The following is a 19,188-nucleotide window of genomic DNA, read 5'->3' on the forward strand; positions in this document are numbered from 1 at the left end:
AAGGATTCTTTCTATTATCAGAGTAAAGTATAGATTTCTTAGCTCTCTCAGTCTTAACATCACCTTTCGCTCTTTCCCTAGGTAGGTTCTAAACCCCAACATATGGAAGCACTTGTACTCAGCCTTTAGCTGAGCTGCTTTAGCTCCTACAGCTCTTTCTTCCTACAAGACTTTTTTTTCATAAACTGCCTATTTTTAAATCCTGTCTGCTTTTTAAAAAATGTCACCTTCTGAAAGAGATCCACACATAGTAACACAGAGCAGTGCCTGACATGTAATAAACACTCAAAAAACTGTAGCTTTTATTAAATAAGAATTGTTCATTAAACTTTTTATTATCACCACCACTTAATTCCCAGTCAGTAACTGTAAACATTTTGAGTGATGTACATATAGGTAACAAGGTAAAGCCCAACATATCAGTAAGTATAAGCAAGCATAATATAAAGTCAGTGCATTAAGTGATTAATACATAGAATTTTGTTTTGATTTTAGTTTGAATGTTTATCAGTATTACATCAGAGCACAATAAGAAAATGATTTAATAGACTTGGATATTTCTTATCCTTTATACTTGGTCACCCCAAAACCCATCAGAACTCCTTGGAGGTATGGTAGATTTAGAGTACTTTCAATCAGTTTTAATAAAACAAAGCACTCAGATTCATAAGAATTGTATTTTCCCCCCCACCTTTTTAATGTGCTTTAATTGCTGCCTAGTACTTATCTGTCTCATACATAACATACACCAAAAACAAGTCTTGACATGGGGGAGACAAGACTTGAAAGTACTGTACCAACTGTGTTAACTGTTGTTGCTTTTTACACCTTAGTAAATATGACCTAGAAAGGAGGAGATATGATCAGAAGCCAGGCGATATGAAGAGTTGCCAGTATAAGCCAGCAATGTGGAGAAGTTCAGAACTTAGCTTATGTAAGAATACAAGATTGGAAGTGCAGCTGCAGTGATCAAGTTGGCTCACTGCTCACGGAGCTTCTGTGGACACTAGCAGCATTGGAGAAAGCTAATAGTGTGAAGTGCCCTACTTTCAGGCCTATGGATAGACCCAAATGTATCTAGAAAACAAGTAGGTTCAAGATAGTACAGGGAAACACTGTTATGAGAAACAAAGGAATACATACTATCACTGAAAGGAACTATACCACAAAGGTAAAGCTGTTCAAATAAATAGTTTTAAGAATAAAATTTAGTTCCTAACCTATGCGAACCAAATAAGTAATTAAAAATCTGAAATTTTGAAATAATGCCTTTTTAAAGTATAAAATGTTCATACAGCAGTTTGGAGGTCATTTTTCCCCCTCCACACATTTCTCCCTTCAAACAAGACAGCTGCTGTCAGTCCTAGTTGGCAAACAGATTTGAAATGGTTTTTCTGTTTCCCAGGGTCCAGAATATATGAAAGTATTCCTATGTGTCCAAGTGGGAATCTGGAAATAATCTCTTCTTTTTATAGTCTAAGAGATAAATATTTTAAGTATCCAAGTGTAACCACTCTGAGCTTTTACTTAGACATCAAAATAAGTTTTCACTCTCTGTTGTAGTGACAGTCTCTTTTCCTCTCTTAACTAGTGCCTATTGCTTAGTTTTAAAACCAGTATTGAGAGAGCACTTATATGTTTCTTTTTTTCTTTATATCAATACTTTTATAGATACAGGTATTTACTTTCTCTCAGATTTTGTACATATGAAGGTGTTAGATTCCAATTAAATATATGTAAAGCCACTTGATCTTGTTCCACAGCTCACTGATGCTGTCTTTCCCCTCATGCCCAATCTTTTTTTTTTTTTTTTTTTGTATTACAATTTGACTAGTTTCTATTGCAATGTCTCCTAGGTCACCAGCTTTTTCTTCAGTATGTGATTACTAATTCCAACCATTGTATTTTTTTAATCTCTAGAAATTTGACTCTCTCCGTCTCTGTCTCTCAGTCTCTCTCTCTCTCTTTTTAATTTGAGAGCATGCCACACACGCATGTGTGTACAAGCCAGGGGTGAAGGGGGACAGAGAGACAGAGAGAACAGACCCAGGGATCATGGACCTGAGCAGAATTCAAGATTTGGACACTGAGCTTCTCAGGCACCCCAATTCGAGTTTTTCTTATACTTTCTATTTCTCTCTTTGTCATGCTCTACTTTCTTTTTCTTTTTATATTTATAATTGTTTTAACTTTCTTGTCTACTAATTTTATCATCTCTGTAATTGCTGGGTTTTTATTATAATTTGCTTTCTCATCATTATGGATTATATTTTCTTGCTTTTTTGAATATTGGTTAAGTTTTGATTAGATGCAAGACGTTATGGATTTTACATTACTGGCATGCTAGATTTTTTTTGTATTCCTTTAAATATTTTGGGTTTTTTTCTCTGGGATGCAATTAAGGTACAGTACAATTCTTTTAAAGCTTACTTTTAACCATTTTGGGGCAGGTTTAGAATAGCCTCTAGTCAAAGACAGAAATGGCCTCAGCACTGAGTCAGTATCCTTCTGATGACTCAGCTTTTTACCTGTGTGTTAGGAGGTCTCTCCCCCTCCTGGTAATAGGACAGGAACTAACCCCAGCCCTGTTCCACGTGGATTTAATTAGTCCATCAGCTTCTTTCTAATGGCTCCTTCCCCAGCCTTGGAGTTCATTATGCATGTGCTTCTGATCATTATTCAGCTGAAGACTCAAAACCCTCTGCTGATCTCAACCTTCTCTGAAGTTCTCTCCTGTCTTGTAGGTTTCCCGGCAAATTCTTACTTGATTCTTGAAATTTGAATTGTCCTACACTTGTGGAGACAGCCAGGCTCTGTTTGGGTTTCCCTTCTCTTCATTGCAGCCAGGAAACTCCAGCCGGGGGAGTCATAGGACTACTCTTGCCCATTTTTGGAAAATGGGCAAGTCTGAAAAACTTGTTTCACAAACATTTTGTCTGGATTTTTTTGCTTAAGGTAGGAGAATACATCAGCCTGTGTTTTTTCATCACGGCTAGAAGCAAAAGCCTGTGAAGGTATTTAGAACTTCAGGAACTCTCAGGTTATTGCCTTATTTTAACCTGTCTTGTTGTATTGATTGATTGATTGATTGATTTTGAGACAGAGAGCACACGCAAATGGAGAGAGGGAGAAGGAGAGAGAGAGAGAGAGAGAGAGAGAGAGAAGAGAGAGAAAATCCCAAGCAGGCTCTGCGCCATGAGCATGGAGACTGATGTGGGGCACGATCCTAAGAACCATGAGATCATGAACTGAGGCAAAACAAGAGTCAGACTCTCAACTGACTGAGCCATCCAGGTACCCCTAGGCTGTCTTGTTTTGTATAACTTACACTTTATTGGTTATTTTTTTTCTCCCACTTGAATAGACAGATATGAGACAAAAGATGGTTTAAATTATGTCTTAAATCACTCATGATCCCATCATCGTAGCTTGTTTCATAAATTGCTTCCTCTAGATAAATTTTTTTTGTAATGTTTATTGTATTTTTGAGAGAGAGAGAGAATGAGCGGGGGAGGAGCAGAGAGAGAGACACACACACAGTCTGAAACAGGCTCCAGGCCCTGAGCCGTCAGGACAGAGCCCGATGCGGGGCTCGAATTTATGAACTATGAGGTTATGACCTGAGCTGAAGTCGACGCTTAACTGACTGAGCCACTCAGGTGCCCCTAAGTAAATATGTTTAATCTTCAGTCTTTGATTTTATTTTGAGTCTCTTTAGTAAACATCTTCATACTTCATTTAATGGTTGCACAATGACCTATTATATTGATATTCCATATGTATTAATTCTTATTTTTGGCAATACAAGCTTTGTTCTTTTACATAGTGCTGCAGTAATTCTCTTCATTTGTCATCCCTATTTTTTTTTTTTTGTCTTTTTAAAAATATTTATTTTTGAGAGAGAGTGAGGGGAGGGCAAATAGGGAGGGGGACAGAGAATCTGAAGCCAGCTCTGCTCTGACAGCAGAGCCCAGTGCAGGACTCAAACTAATGAACCATGAGATCATGACATGAGCCAAAGTCAGACACTTAACTGACTGAGCCACCAGGTGCAAATTAATATTTAGGCTACATTAGGTATGTATTAGTAAATGTTTATCATTTACTAATTTAACGTATAAAGTTCAGTTAGGTAAAGTTTTCAGTTACTTTTTTGGGATTATTTTTATTCCATAAAACTTCACCTTTATTTTTATGAGAGATTAAAATAGCTATTTATGAAATGCTTATGTTTCCTTCTCTACTTATTAAAGTTAGCCAATGTTATCTACATGCTAATTATTTCATCAGTTTTGGAGGTATCATTTCATGGAATACCCTTGTCAGAAAAACATTTTATGTTGGAATAATTTTAGGTTTACAGAGAAGTTGCAAAGATTATATACAGGGATCCCATATGCCCCTACCCAGTTTGTTTCTCCTGATGTTGACATCTTGCATTTCTGTAGTAAGCTTATCAAAATTAAGAAACCAACATTAGTATAGCTAAACTCTAGACTTTATTCACATTTCACTTTTTCACTAATTGCCTTTTTCTCTTCCCAAGATACCACATGCATTTTGTTGTCATGCCTCCTCTGGTATGTGACTATTCCTCATTCTTTGTTTTCATGACCTTGACAGGGTTTTGTTTTTTTTATAGTTTATTTATTTTTGAGGCAGAGATAGACAGAGCATGAGTGGGGGAGGGGCAGAGAGAGAAGGAGACACAGAATCTGAAACAGGCTCCAGGCTCTGAGCTGTCAGCACAGAGCCTGATGTGGGGCTTAAACCCACAAACCGTGAGATCTGACCTGATCCAAAGTTGGGCGCTTAACCGACTGAGCCACCCAGGCACCTCGACCTTGACAGTTTTGAAGGAGTACTGCTCAAGTGTTTTATAGAACATCCCTCAATTTAAATTTGTCTCATCTTCTCATTGTTAGACTGAGGTTACAGATTTGGGGAAAGGCTATCACAGAAGTGGAATGACCTTCTTATCTTGCCCTGTCAGGGGATTAGCAATATTCACGTGAGATTACTGGTGGTATTAACTGTGATCACTGGGTTGAGGTAGTATCTGCTGGATTTCTGCACTGTAAAGTTACTGTTTCTCCCTGAGCAATTTCTATTCTAGTCTTAAGTCTCCAGCCTCAACCCCAGCATGTCCCCCTGTGCCCCACACACCATTGCCTTGTGTTCCCTCAGGCCTCTGCACCTTTGCACTTGCTTTGCTTGTAATGCATGCTCTCTTTCCCCCGCTGGCTAACTCTGGGGAGCCACTGCTTTCATAACACCCTCTGCCTCTCTGTTGTTCACCTGGATTTACCAGTCATTCTCTTCCTCCTTGCCTTTAAAAAATAGTCAGCTATACTCTTTCCACTGCTGTCCCCATTCCCCTCCGTTTACTTACACCCACATTACCACAGATCATCTCATTGCAAATTCAGTGAATGTTTTCCAGCTTTTATCTTTGTTAGTGTCTCCTGTTTAGAACTCTTTTCTTCTTTGGCTACTGAAACCCCACCCCTCTCCGGGTTCTGGTATGTGGTTTAGCATGTGGCTTTGGAGTTGGATAACAAGAGTTCTCTTCTCATTCCATTATTACTTATTCCTTTCTCTCTCTAGTCAGTTACTCTTCTGCTGACTGCTCCTGAGTTCTGTTCTAAGACCTCTTTTCTCAGCATGATCTCTCCTCAGCAGTACTACCCAGTTGGCTTCTGTTAACGATTCCAATATCTTATTCCCAACCTTAATCTCTCCTTAATGCTCTTGCAAGCAGAGAACCTTCACTTCCTCCATTTGAATCACCAACAAGCATCCTTAGATCTTTAAAATCAGGAAGTTGAAGACAGTCCTTGTCCTCCCCAACCCCCCCCCCCCATCTTTATTTTGTACTTCTCAAACCCAGCCCTGTGTACAAGGCCTGTGTAAAGAATACCAAGAGGGGGGCAAATTCGAATGGAGCCCCACATACCATATAAATCAAATTAAGAAACCTTAAATAGGGCACCTGGGTGGCTCAGTCAGTTAAGCAACTAATTTCGGCTCAGATCATGATCTCACAGTTTGTGGGTTCAGGCCCCAAGTTGGGCCCTCCCCTGCTCATCTCTGTTTCTCTGTCTCTTAAAAATAAATAAACATTAAAAATTTTAGGAAAGAAAAAGAAACCTTAAGTATAATATATTCTATCCTTTTACCATACAGATAAACCTTCTTAAAGACTGTAAGGTCAGCTTTAAATCAAACATTTGTGGACCCCTTCGAGTTCAGTGCCAGCAGTTCCAGGAAAGCAGGCCTCCAGCATAGGCCTCTTTTCTTCCCAGCCCTAGGGCTGTGCCCTGCCATGAGCTTGAACTTGTGTGTATGGACACCCAGCTTGACATGAGAGTCCAGGTGCAGTGCACACCCTGTAAACAGCTGCCCTTTGGCTACTCTGTGGCATACACATTAGAGGAACATTCTCTCAGCAGAGCTGCCTTGGAAGAGGCCTGCACAGCCTCAGAAGCAGACTCAGGAGATGGGGAATACTGGGGCTCCTGATGGGCATGTTCTCCAGACCCCCAGACCCTATAAACACTTCACCTATGGAGAGGGGCCTGGCTGGGTGAGGGCTGCAGTCCCCATAGATGTCCTGCTTGTTGTCTTCTCCACATGTTACCTCTTGCTTTTCTTGGTGCCCTTGCTCCTCTTTCAGAAATCTGCTCATCCTTCAGGATATGGTTTCTATAGGTCTCATTTTCTTTTAATCTTCTCCTAATACCCTTATTTGGACTTAATCCAAATCCCTCTCTTTAGGTTTCAGAAGTGCTTTATTGTGGTAAAGCCATTATATGTTGTCTGTTCCTGTCTCCTTCCTTCACTAAATTACAAACTTCTTAGCTTCTTAAGGGCAGGATCGTTAATGTGTTTTCGTCACCAGTCCTAACATGAAATCTTAACAAATGGGAAGTGCTTGACAAGTGCAGCTTGAGTCCACCATAGCTCTGGCGTCACTCTTGTGTTGTTGTGGTAACCCTATCAAAACAGGAAATGAAGTTAGTTTAGCATGACTTGTTCATAATTGACTCATGCTAGTTCCCTTTTCTTCCCTAAGTGATCACAAAACATCTGTTAAATAATCTACTCCAGAATTTTGTGGGCTTCTCCTTCCACATTTACTGGTCAAATATGTTTCTGGAATCTGTCTTTTCTTACCCACTCTGCCTCAGGAATTGACTACATATTCAGAGAGCCTTGGTTCCTTTTTTAAGGAACTGCTCTCTTGAGATCAATTGATCAACAATATACTGCACATATTTAAAGTGTACAGTCCTTTGGACATCATTGAAACTATCAACACAACCAAGATAACATATTCATCACCTCCAAAGTATCTAGTTTCCATTTGTGTAGTCCTTCCCGCCCACCAGTTCCCTCTCCTCCCCAGCCCCAAGCAACCCTATGATCCAGTTTCTGTCCCCAGAGATTAGTTTGCATTTTATATGAATGGAAGTACTTTTCTGATGGTCTGGCTTTATTCAGCATAATTATTTTGAGATCCCTCTGTGTTGTTTATATCAAGTTCATTCCTTTTTATTGCTGAGTAGTAGGATTCTGTTTTGAGTATTGCGTGTACTCGCCTCCAGCCTTGACTTAACTCCTATCCCCCATGATTTATGGATCTCAGGATTTATCTGAAACTTGAGGCTACATTTATGTAAGATGACTGGCTGTCAATAGCTTGAGTTCCTTAAGAGGAGGGTACTATTTATAATCTTTGTATCCTTTAGAATAGTCCTTGGTACATAGCAAATACCAACCCAACACCGGATAAAAATCCCCCTGTATTCGGGGCGGGGTGTGTTGTGTGAATGAGAGACAGAGAGAAATAATATACCCAATTCCAAATTTTTTAATGTTTAAGAGAGAGTACAAGTGGGGGAGGGCGGGAAAGGGGAGAACAGATAATCTGAAGCAGGCTTTGTGCTGACAGCAGTGAGCCTGATGCCCAATGCGGGGCTTGAACTCATGAACCATGAGATCATGACCTGAGCTGAAGCTGGCCCCTTGGCNTACCCAATTCCAGTTGTAAAGATTATTCTGTTCCCTCAGGTGGGAACAAGGTTAAATAAAGATACTTTGCACTTCTTTCCATTAATTATTTTTCAAGTATTTTTGTATTATTGGTCAGGAATTTTAAAATAATTGTGCTTCCTCCTTTAAAGGGTATTCTAATTAGTATTCCACTAGTATTTCTCCTGTATGTTTTTTTCCTCTAATCAAGATTTTTTTTTTTTTTTGGAAGAGGTTCACATGGCTTTTCAAGATAAACATAAAGAGGTATACAGTGAGGGGTTTTGCTCCTGTCTGTTCCACTCTGGCTTGGCATTCTGTCCCTGTACCACCCCTCCTTTACTCCCTGTGTATCCTTCCAGACTTCCTTTATGCAAACATAAGCAAATGTTAATATATATCTTTTATTCTTTACCAGAAAAAGATAGCATATTTTCCAGTGTTGGACCATGCTTTTTTTTTCCCACTGTATAGATCTTGAAGATCTTTCCATGTCATTCCTTTTCTCAGCTGCAAAGTATTTCACTCTGTGGATAATTACTCCCCTATTGATGGATGCTTTTTTAATTAAACATTTTATCTTGAGATAATTGTAGAATCACATGCATTTGTAAGAAATAATACAGAAATCCCAGTTTCAGGAGTAACATCTTGTATTACAATCATACATTACAGTATAAATTATAGCATAATACCACAGCTGGGAGATTGGCATTGATACAATTTGTAGAGCTCATTTATATGTCACTAATTTTATATGCATTTATGTGTGCATGTGTTCTGTGCAGTTTTATCACATGTAGGTTCATACAGCCACTACCATTCTTTTTTGACATCTATTGAAATGTTTAATGTTTTCCTTGTTAACATGTCTTTTTTTCCCTTAAAAATTTTTTATTGAGGGGCACCTGGGTGGCTTAGTCGGTTAAGCGTCCGACTTTCGCTTGGGTCATGATCTCGCGGTTCGTGGGTTCGAGCCCCGCGTCGGGCTCTGTGCTGACTGCCAGCTCAGAGCCTGGAGCCTGTTTCGGTCTGTGACTTCCTCTCTCTCTGACCCTCCCCTGCTCACGCTGTCTCTCTCTCTCTCTCTCTCCTAGAAATAAATAAAACATTAAAAAATTTCCTTTAAAAAAAAAAAAATTTTTTTATTGAAATATAATTGACATACAACATTCTGTTTTATGTGTACAGCATAGTGACTCAATATTTGTATACATTGCTAACTGATTACCATAACAGGTCTAGTTACCATACAGAGTTAATGTAGTATCATTGACTGTATTCCCCATTTTACATTACATCCCCAAGACTTATTTTATTACTGGAACTTTGTATCTCTTGATCTCCTTTACCTGTTTCACCCCACACCCAACCCTTTCCCCTCTAACAGTCACCATTCTGTACTCAGTATCTAGGAATCTGGGTTTTGTTTTGTTGTACTTTAGATTCTACTTATAAGTGAAATGAGCATATACACACAACATAACATATAAATATATATACACACATATCACATCTTTTTTATCCGTTCATCAGTGGGCAGTTAGGTTGTTTACATACCTTCACTATTGGTAAATAATGCTGCAGTAAATAATGGAGTCTGTGTATCTTTTCATATTAGTGTCTTTATTTTCTTTTGATAGATACCTAGAGTGGAATTGCTGGATTGTATGGTGGTTCTATGTTTAATTTTTTGAGGAACCTTCACACTGTTTTCCATAGTGGTTGTACCCTTTTAAAATAAAAAAAAAAAACTAGTAAAAAACATAATGTAAAACTTAACATTTTAACCATTTTTAAGCATAGAGTTCATGAATGTTAAATATATATTCACATTATTGTGTAATAGATCTGTAGAGCGTTTTCATCTTGCAAAACTCAGACTCTGTACCCTTGAACACCATTTCCTCATCTCCTCCCTTCCTGTAGCCCTTGGTAAACCATTATTCTACATTCTGATTTTATGAATTTGACAACTTTAGATACTGTATATGAGTGGAATCATATATAATGCTTTGTGACTGGCTTTATTTCAGTTAATATCCTCAAGATTCATCCACGTTGTAGCATGTGATAGAATTTCCTTTTTAAGACTGAATAATATTCTAGTATATGTATACATCGGATTTTCTTTATCCATTCATACATCAGTGGACATTTGTGTTGCTTCCAATTGTCTATTACGAATCATGCTGTAGCGAACATGAATAAACCAATATCTCTTTGAGATCCTATTTTGATTCTTTTGGATATATATACTCAGAAGTGGGATTGCTGGGTCATATTGGTAGTCTAGGTTTAATTTTTTTTAGGAACTTCATAGTAGCTACACCATTTAGGGTTGTGGATTCAAGCCCCATGTTGGGTGTGGAGATTACTTTAAAATAAAATCTTTGAGGGGCGCCTGGGTTGCTCAGTCATTTGAGTATCCAACTCTTAATTTCAGCTTAGGTCATGATCCCAGAGTCCTGGGATCGAGCCGTGCATTGGGAACTTCACTGAGCATGGAATCTGCTTAAGATTTTCTCTCTCGGGGCACCTGGGTGGCTCAGTTGGTTGTGTCCAGCTTCCGTTCAGGTCATGATCTCACCGTTTGTGGGTTTGAGCCCCGCCTCAGGCTCTGTGCTGACAGCTCAGAGCCTGGAGCATGCTTCGGATTCTGTGTCTTCTTCCCTCTCTGCCACTTCCCCACTCACACTCTGTCTCTCTCAAAAGTAAATAAACATTAAAAACAAAATTTAAAAAAAGATTCTATCTCTTCCTTTCCTTTCCTCCCCTCCCCTGCTCCTTCTCACATTCATGAACATATGTGCACTCACTCTCAAAATATAAAATAAATTAAATTAAGGGGTGCCGGGTGGCTCAGTCAGTTAAATGTCCAATTCTTGATTTTGGCTCAGGTCATGATCTCAGTTTGTAGGTTCGAGCCCTGTGTCAGGCTCTTTGCTGACAGTGTGGAGTCTGCTTGGGATTCTCTTTATCCCAGTCTCTCTACCTCTCCCCTGCTTGCACTTGCTCTTTCTCTCAAAAATAAATAAATGAACATTAAAAAAAAAATCTTTAGGGGAAAAGGGAAATAATATTTCATTTCAAAATATTGGGGGTACCTGAGTGCAGTGTGTATATATTTTTTTTAATTATTTTTTCAAAGTTTATTTGAGACAGAGCAGGGGAGGGGGAGAGAGAGAATCCCAAGCAGGCTCCATGCTGTCAGCACAGAGCTCAATATGGGGCTCGAACCCATGAACCATGAAATCGTAACCTGAGCCGAAATCAAGAGTCAGATGCTTAACCGACTGAGTCACTCAGGAGCCCCTTAAACGTTTTTTAAGTTTACTTATTCTGAGAGAATGAGAGCAAGTGAGCATGAGCAGGGAAGGGACAGAGAGAGGAGAGAGAGAATCCCAAGATGTCTCCACACTGACAGTGCATAACCCAATGTGGGGCTCAGACCCACGAAACCATGAGACCATGACCCAAACTGAGGTCAAGAGTCGGACACTGAACTGACTGGGCCACCCAGTTGCCCCTATATATATTTAAGTTTATTTTGAGAGAGAGAGAGAGAAAGTGTTGGGGGCGGGGCAGAGAGAGAGTGCGGGGAGAGAGAATCCCAGGCAGGCTCCACACCATCCACACAGAGCCCAATGCAGGACCTGAACCCATGAGCTGCAAGATCATGACCTGAGTCAAAGTCAGACACTTAACCTACTGAGCCACATAGGTGCCCCCCGAGTCCAATATATTAATGGTAATGTGGGAGAATTCAAATTGAGTAAGATAAGGGGCCTCCTATAGCATAGTTTTTTGATGGAGTCTTACAAATGCATCAGTAATTCTCAAAATAAGTAGACTGATACATACTATTATAGGAGCACAAACTTGAGAATAAACCCATTTACTATTTTATATTTCTAGCACTTACTTTAAGAAACAAAAAGCAGTGTCTTATTGCCTGCTAGTCTTATTTCATTGCTTTAGTCAGTGGGCCAGATATTAATATTTATTTATTTATTTATTTTTAATTTGTGAGAGAGAGAGAGAGAACATGCATGAGCAGGGGAGGGACAAAGAGAGAGGGAGACAGAGAATCCCAAGCAGGCTAACACTCAAGATTAAAATTCATCATAAAATTGAAAGCATAATTCTTACTGCTTCTGCTTGGAATTCTATTAAGTCAGACCTTGAGGTCAACTTGGAAAGAACTGGCAGCCCTGTGTAACAGCTGTGGAACTCTTTCTCTCTCTCTCTGTTTTTGTTTTGTTTTGTTTTAAGTTTATTTATTTTTTAATATCTCTACACCCAACATGGGGCTTGAAGTCATGACCCCGAGATCAAGAGTCACATGCTCTTCTGACTGAGCCAGGCAGACTCCCCTGGAACTCTTTTGAAAAATACTTTATAGTTTTGGTGTAAGATTACCCAAATATTTTGGTTAAATTTCTTTAAAAAAGAAAAGAAAAAGAATGAGCCACTGTGGAAAGCAGTATGGAGGTTCCTCAAAAAATTAAAAATAGAATTACCATATGATCCAGTAATTCCACTACTGGATATTTAACCAAAGAATATGAAAACACTAATTTGAAAAGATATATGAACCCCTATGTTTATTGCAGCATCATTTACAATAGCTAACATATGGAAGGAACCAAAGTGTCCATCGATAGTAGATGAATGGGTGAAAATGTGTGTGTGTGTGTGTACACAGCATGGAATATTACTCAAGTAGCCATAAAAAAGATTGAAACCTTGCCATTTGCAACAACATAGATGGATCTAGAAGGCATGCCGGTAAGATTTTGAAATAAGTCAGAGAAGACAAATACCATGATTTAATTCATATGTGGAATTTAAGAAACAAAACAAATGAACAAAGAAAGAAGAGACAAAAAAATAGAGCTCTTCCCTGCCCTGCCCCGCAAGATTCTACTTAAATATAGAGAAAAAACTGGTGGTTACTAGAGGCGAGGTAGTGGATGGGGCAATGTGTGAAGGGGCACTTAACGTGATGAGCACTGAATAACATATAGAATTGTTGAACCAGTCTTTTGTACACCTGTAACTAATATAACTACGTTAAATTTTTTTTTTAAAGGAAGGCCTAGGATGAGGCCCAGGAACAAGCATTTTTTACAAGAATGACCCTGATGCAGGGGCCTGGGGACCACAATTTGAGCAGCATCTTAGTTGAGCTGTCAGGCTCAACTGTTGATGGCAACCTATCAATGCATCATGTACCCAGGTAGAGAGATACAAAGAGAACTGACCTGAGAAAGGATGTAAGCCTAAGATACTTTGGAAAAAGCGAGCCTAGGGAGATGAGTCTTTTGGTTAAATGAATTATCCTCTCTATAATTATGGGACTCTTACCTGGACAATGCATATAAAAACACTCCTGTCCCTCACTTTTAAAAATATTGTGAAGACAAAATGTAGTTAAGTATATGAAGAGCTTTGAAGGGGAAAGTTTTATGGTAATTAAGATGTTATAATAAATTTTAAACTTATGTAGTATTGTTAATACTATATTTAAAATGTGATTTTCCCCTCCAGTGGCTTTTGTGTTTTATAGTATTTAATACACATAGAAACATCATTTTTCTTCAACAAGAATAATTTGCTTATCACTTATATAAGGTCAGTCCTGGAACTGTATGAGCCTACACAAATTGATTACTTCAGATAGTTTCTTTAAAAAAAAAAAGAAGAGTCCTATCATTTTGCAAGTAAGAGAAAGTAGATTCAAACAATCGAGGCATCTACTTGGGTCCATTTCTGTTTGATATAAAGATGTGGTTGAGGGTCATTGGATGTTTCTGCTGAGTTGGAGGAATCTGATGCAACAATAGGAAGTTGTTTTGGAGGACAAATGATTACTCTCACCAGAATGCAATTGCCGTTAAAAACAGTGGGAAAATGTTTAGTGTGTGCATGTGTGGCATAAACCCATGTGCCTGGGCTCATGACTATGGGCATTTACACATTTACCAGGGCTGGGCCTTCTAATAAGTTTGAGATTGAATATGTGCTATATATCGTGCCAGCTGCATCCTTCCTAACTTGGCGCTTTTTTTTGTGTGTATGTGTGTGTGTGTGTGTGTGTGTGGGTAATATACGTAACAACATCAGGTATATGAAACAAGTATTTACCCTACGTGCTAATATCTAATACTTTATTGATTTTCATTCTTTCTGCTAAGATGTTTTGAGAACTATTTTAAATTCTGTCTCTCCCCCAATTTTTTTTTTTTTTAGCTCTGCTTATGATAATGTCAACAAAGTTCGAGTAGCTATCAAGAAAATCAGTCCTTTTGAGCACCAGACCTACTGCCAGAGAACCCTGAGGGAGATAAAAATCTTACTGCGCTTCAGACATGAGAACATTATTGGAATCAATGATATTATTCGAGCACCAACCATCGAGCAAATGAAAGATGTGTATCCTTTTCAGGCAGCTGACTCCACTGATTGGTCACCTTGTTAATAAGTAAATGTAACTTGAAATGCCTGGACTTGTCAGAGTAAAGGAAAAGTATGTATAAAGCACATTAAAGGGGAAGTTGTTATCTGCTTGCTATTTACTGTAAGATACGTGTAATTTTTATGTTTGAATCATATTATCAATTGTCAGTAGTAATTTTTAGTGTCTTTTGGCAAATCCAATTTTTCTCTGTTTCAGTAAAAACTTTAAGTGTAGTTATGGAGAATCTTAACACCATTTTCAGTCATTTTTTTTTTCTATTCAAAGTATGGTTTGTTATAGTAAAAAGAAATGAACAGTAGACTAAGAAAAGTGGGTGCCCTGGATATCACCTGCTCGAATAGACTGTCCTGATCTTAGACAAGGTCATTCATCTCTAGGTCTGTTTTCTCATCTTTAGAATTAAGGTACTAGCCTTCATGATCTTTAAAGCTGAGTCAGCTCTAAATTTATGTTATTAATTATGGCCAACATTTAGAAATCTGGACTAAGCAAGTCCAGAGGATGCTGCCTGGGTAAAGACTGTATTTGAAAGAAAAAAGTGTGAAGTATACTGAAGAGGGTCTGCCCAAGAAAAAAAACAAAACAAAACAAAAACAACAGTTGCTGTTCAGGCTAGTGTAGCATTCGTACCAGTTTTCTCAATTTGCATTCTGCCCCTCCGAAGAGAGGCAGGCAGGCAGGCAGCTCACTATCTCTAGGCAGCCCTTTTCATTTTTTAACTGCTCTATTATCAGGTTGTAGTTCTAGTGCTATTGTAAGTGAAATGCCTCCTGCTGCTACCACCTGTTGTCCTGTTTTACCTTTTGCTAGGAAAATCAAATCTCTTTCAAGATGACAATTTTTCAAATTCTGTTTCCTTTGAATCCCAAGAATCTGTAGGGGACATAAAATAATATTTACAATACTTACACAAAAAGTATTGTATTCATATATTCTCATGAATATGAGAAATGTAAAATATTGTGTTCATATTCTCATGAACATGAGAAATGCAAAAACACTGCTAATGAAATAATATGGTAAGATTAAAAGCTAAAGGGTTTTATAATTTAATTTCTATAAGAAAGAAGTCAGCCATAGATAACATTCTGGATGGCTTGGATACATGGGTAATCAAGAAAGCAAGGGGAGCAAAACCAGCATGAGCTCCTTAGCATGACTTCCCAGTACTCTCTTGTATTTAAGATCTTAATGTTTATTGAAGAGTCAAGTACATAGAGAGCTGAATTTAGTAGTGATGTGTTTTAGGTCTGTATCTCCAAAGATTTTATGGTTGATTCTTAAGGAGAAGGAGGGGAGACAAGAAGGGAGGTAAAAGAACATTACAAAGAGCATTACAAGTCATTGCTGGGCCAAAGAGAGGAGGGAGTGTATGATGCTTGCTGGCCACCTCTTTTCTCAGCCCTTTCCAGTAATCCTTGGAGAGGGTTTGTTGATGGTGAACACCTTGCAGGACTAGGAGACTGAGACTTCACGATTCGCCAGTATTTCCATAACAGCCTGTCTCAGTTCAGCACATTGAGCAGATATTAATGCCTGTTGTGTCACAGGACCTAAGAAGGAGTTAACTACTGTAAATTCCTTCCATAGAGGTATACCAAGTTTTCATCAGTTTCTCATTTCCCTTGTAGGCCTCATGATATAATGACCATTTGAGGAGAGGGCTCATTTTGTTTTCAGTGGTTCGCTACGTGTAACCAGATATTTGGTGTGTTACCTTAACTGGTCTAAACAGATATATAGTACAGGACCTCATGGAAACAGATCTCTACAAGCTCTTGAAGACACAACACCTCAGCAACGACCATATCTGCTATTTTCTTTACCAGATCCTCAGAGGGTTAAAATATATCCATTCAGCCAATGTACTACACCGTGACCTCAAACCTTCCAACCTGCTGCTCAACACCACCTGCGATCTCAAGGTCAGCTAGCTTATTTACTCTGAGGGTGATATATGTTGGAAAAACTCTTTCACTGGGGCATATTTATGTTGTCATTCGTACTTAAAATCACACCAGAAATAAATGAAAACATTTTTATAGCTTAAAAACAAAAAAATAATGCAAATAAAGAGTGCTAGTCCTCTTCTTCGTTCCATTCATCCTCTCCAGAGATTACCACTATAACATATTGGTGTGTTTTCTTCCAAAGTTTTTGCTATGCTCTTATATATGTGTGTATATTTATGCTTACATATATAAAAGCAGAATCATGTGCATTATGTGTAAGTTTAAAAGTCATCTGTTTCATTGGGAACCTTTTTATTCAGTAAGTTTTATACAAAGAATGCTCAGAAAGTGATGTCTGAGTAGCTCAGTCGTTAAGCATCTGACTTCAGCTCAGGTCATAATTCATGAGTTTGAGTCCCTCATTTGAGTGAGCTCAAGTCCTGCTTCTGGTGAACATGAGCCCTGCTTTGGGTAAAACATGAGCCCCACTTTGGATGAACCCCACTTCCCTCTCCCTCCCCCCTTCCCTNAAATAAACAGGAAAAAACCCACACTCAGAAAACAGCACCAGACTTAACCTTAATGACTTTAATACCTAAATAAGGTATTCCCAACAAATAAGGAAACCCTAGATCCTTATAGTCCTCAGAGTTCTTAAAAATGGGCAGCATTTGTGTACATGTATTTATGTTTTAATAGTATCAGAGCTAATAAATAAGGAGGGAATTCTACAGATGTATTAGATATGAAGGGATATAGATTCAGTCTGATAAAAATAATGTGAATTCAAGAAGACCTAGATAGGGACGCCTGGGTGGCTCAGTCGGTTAAGCATCTGACTTCAGCTCAGGTCATGACCTCACGGTTCATGGGTTCAAGTCCTGCATCGGGCTCTGTGTTGACAGCTCAGAGTCTGGAGCCTGCTTCGGATTCTGTGTCTCCCTCTCTCTCTGCCCCTTCCCTGCTCACTCTCTGTCTCTCAAAAATAAATAAACGTTTAAAAAAAAGACCTAGATAAATGGAAAGATATCCCGTGTTTATGGATTGATTGCAAAATCTAATCTTTTTTAGATAGCAGTGCTCCCCAAATTGGTCTACATAGCAAGGTGACTGTGTCAAACCTCCAAGTGGCTTTTTTGCAGAAATGGACAGGCTGGTTCTGAAATGTGTATGGAAACTTAAGAGACCCAAAATAGCCAAATAATCTTATGAAAGAACAAAGTTGGAGAGCTCACACTTCTTGATTTCAAAACTTAATACAAAGCGGGGCGCCTGGGTGGCTTAGTCGGTTAAGCGTCCGACTTTCACTTAGGTCATGATCTCGCGGTTCGTGGGTTCGAGCCTCGTGTCGGGCTCTGTGCTTACTGCCAGCTCAGAGCCTGGAGCCTGTTTCAGTCTGTGACTCCCTCTCTCTCTGACCCTCCCCTGCTCGCGCTGTCTCTCTCTCTCCTAGAAATAAATAAAACATTAAAAAAAATTATAAAAAAAAAAAACACCTAATACAAAGCTTTTGTATTCAAGACACTGATATTGGCATAAGAGTGGGTGGGCATTATAGATAAATGGAATAAAATTGAGAGTTAATAAATAAACCCATATGTTTATGATAACTGATTTTTCATGAGAGTGCCAAGATCATTCTTTTTCAAATAATGGTGCTGGGACAATTGGATTTATGCTCCTGCTATGTACAAAAACTAACACAAAACAGATCAAAGACATAAATTTACAAACTAAACTAGAATAGGCTTGGATAACATAGGAGTGAGTTTTTTCAGTCTTATGTTAGGCAGGTCCTATTATACATGACGCCAAAAGCAAAGGCAACGAAGGGAAAAACTGGATTTCATCTAGATTAGGAACCTGTTTTAACAAAGTAAACCATCAGGAGGGATGCCTGGGTGCCTCAGTCAGATAAGCATCCGACTTTGATTCAGGTCATGATCTCACAGTTCTTGAGTTCAAGCCCTGCATTGTGCTCCCCTGACAGCTCAAAGCCCGGAGTCTGCTTTAGATTAGGTGTCTCACTCTCTGCCCCTCCCCCATCTCAAAAATAAATAAACGATAAAATAAATAATAATAAAATTTTTAAAAAGTAAACCATCAAGAAAGTGAAAAGACAATCTACAGAAGGAGAGAAAGTATTTGTAAATCAGGTGTCTGATAAGAGATTTTTATCTACAATATAAAAAGCTTTTATAACTCAACAATAAAAGATAAATAGCCCAGTTTAATACAGGGCAAAGGATCTGAATAGACACTTCTCAAAAGAAGTTTTACAAATGGCCAATAAGTCATGAAAAGATGCTTGGAATCTTGAATTGGTAGGAAAATGTAAGTCAAAACCACAATGAGATAACAATTTACACACTAGGATGGCTGTAATAAAAAAGTCAGATGATAAGTGTTGGTGAGGATTCCACTTGCAGGTGTATACCTAAGTAGAATGAAAATGTGCCCACTCAAAAACTAACATACAAATATTTAGAGTAGCATAATAGTCCAAAAGTGGAAATAATTTGAATGTCCATATGATAATGAATAAATAAAATGTGATAGATTCAGGAGAACCTGGGTGACTTGATCGGTCAAGCCTCCAGCCCTTGATTTTTGTCAGGTTATGATCTTCCTGTTTGTGAGATCAAGCCCCATCTCAGGCTCCACACTGACAGCCTGGGGCCTAGTTGGGATTCACCATGCCCCACAGCCCCTCCCCTC

General features: G+C 38.6%; 1 protein-coding gene across 1 annotated transcript in view; it reads left to right on the forward strand.

Annotated features, from left to right (window-relative positions):
- The first annotated feature begins 13,244 nt into the window (after nucleotides 1-13,244).
- The window catches only part of MAPK1 (mitogen-activated protein kinase 1), a 43,439-nt gene continuing 37,495 nt past the window's right edge, over nucleotides 13,245-19,188 (forward strand). The window contains exons 1-3 of the mRNA XM_077745873.1: nucleotides 13,245-13,276; nucleotides 14,290-14,472; nucleotides 16,254-16,443. Coding sequence (XP_077601999.1) covers nucleotides 13,260-13,276; nucleotides 14,290-14,472; nucleotides 16,254-16,443 — 390 coding nt within the window. The 5' untranslated portion in view covers nucleotides 13,245-13,259. The remainder of the gene's footprint in view (nucleotides 13,277-14,289; nucleotides 14,473-16,253; nucleotides 16,444-19,188) is intronic.

Source organism: Crocuta crocuta, unplaced genomic scaffold (assembly GCF_008692635.1).
Source record: "Crocuta crocuta isolate KB4526 unplaced genomic scaffold, BGI_CrCroc_1.0 scaffold344, whole genome shotgun sequence".
Lineage (NCBI taxonomy): Eukaryota > Metazoa > Chordata > Mammalia > Carnivora > Hyaenidae > Crocuta > Crocuta crocuta.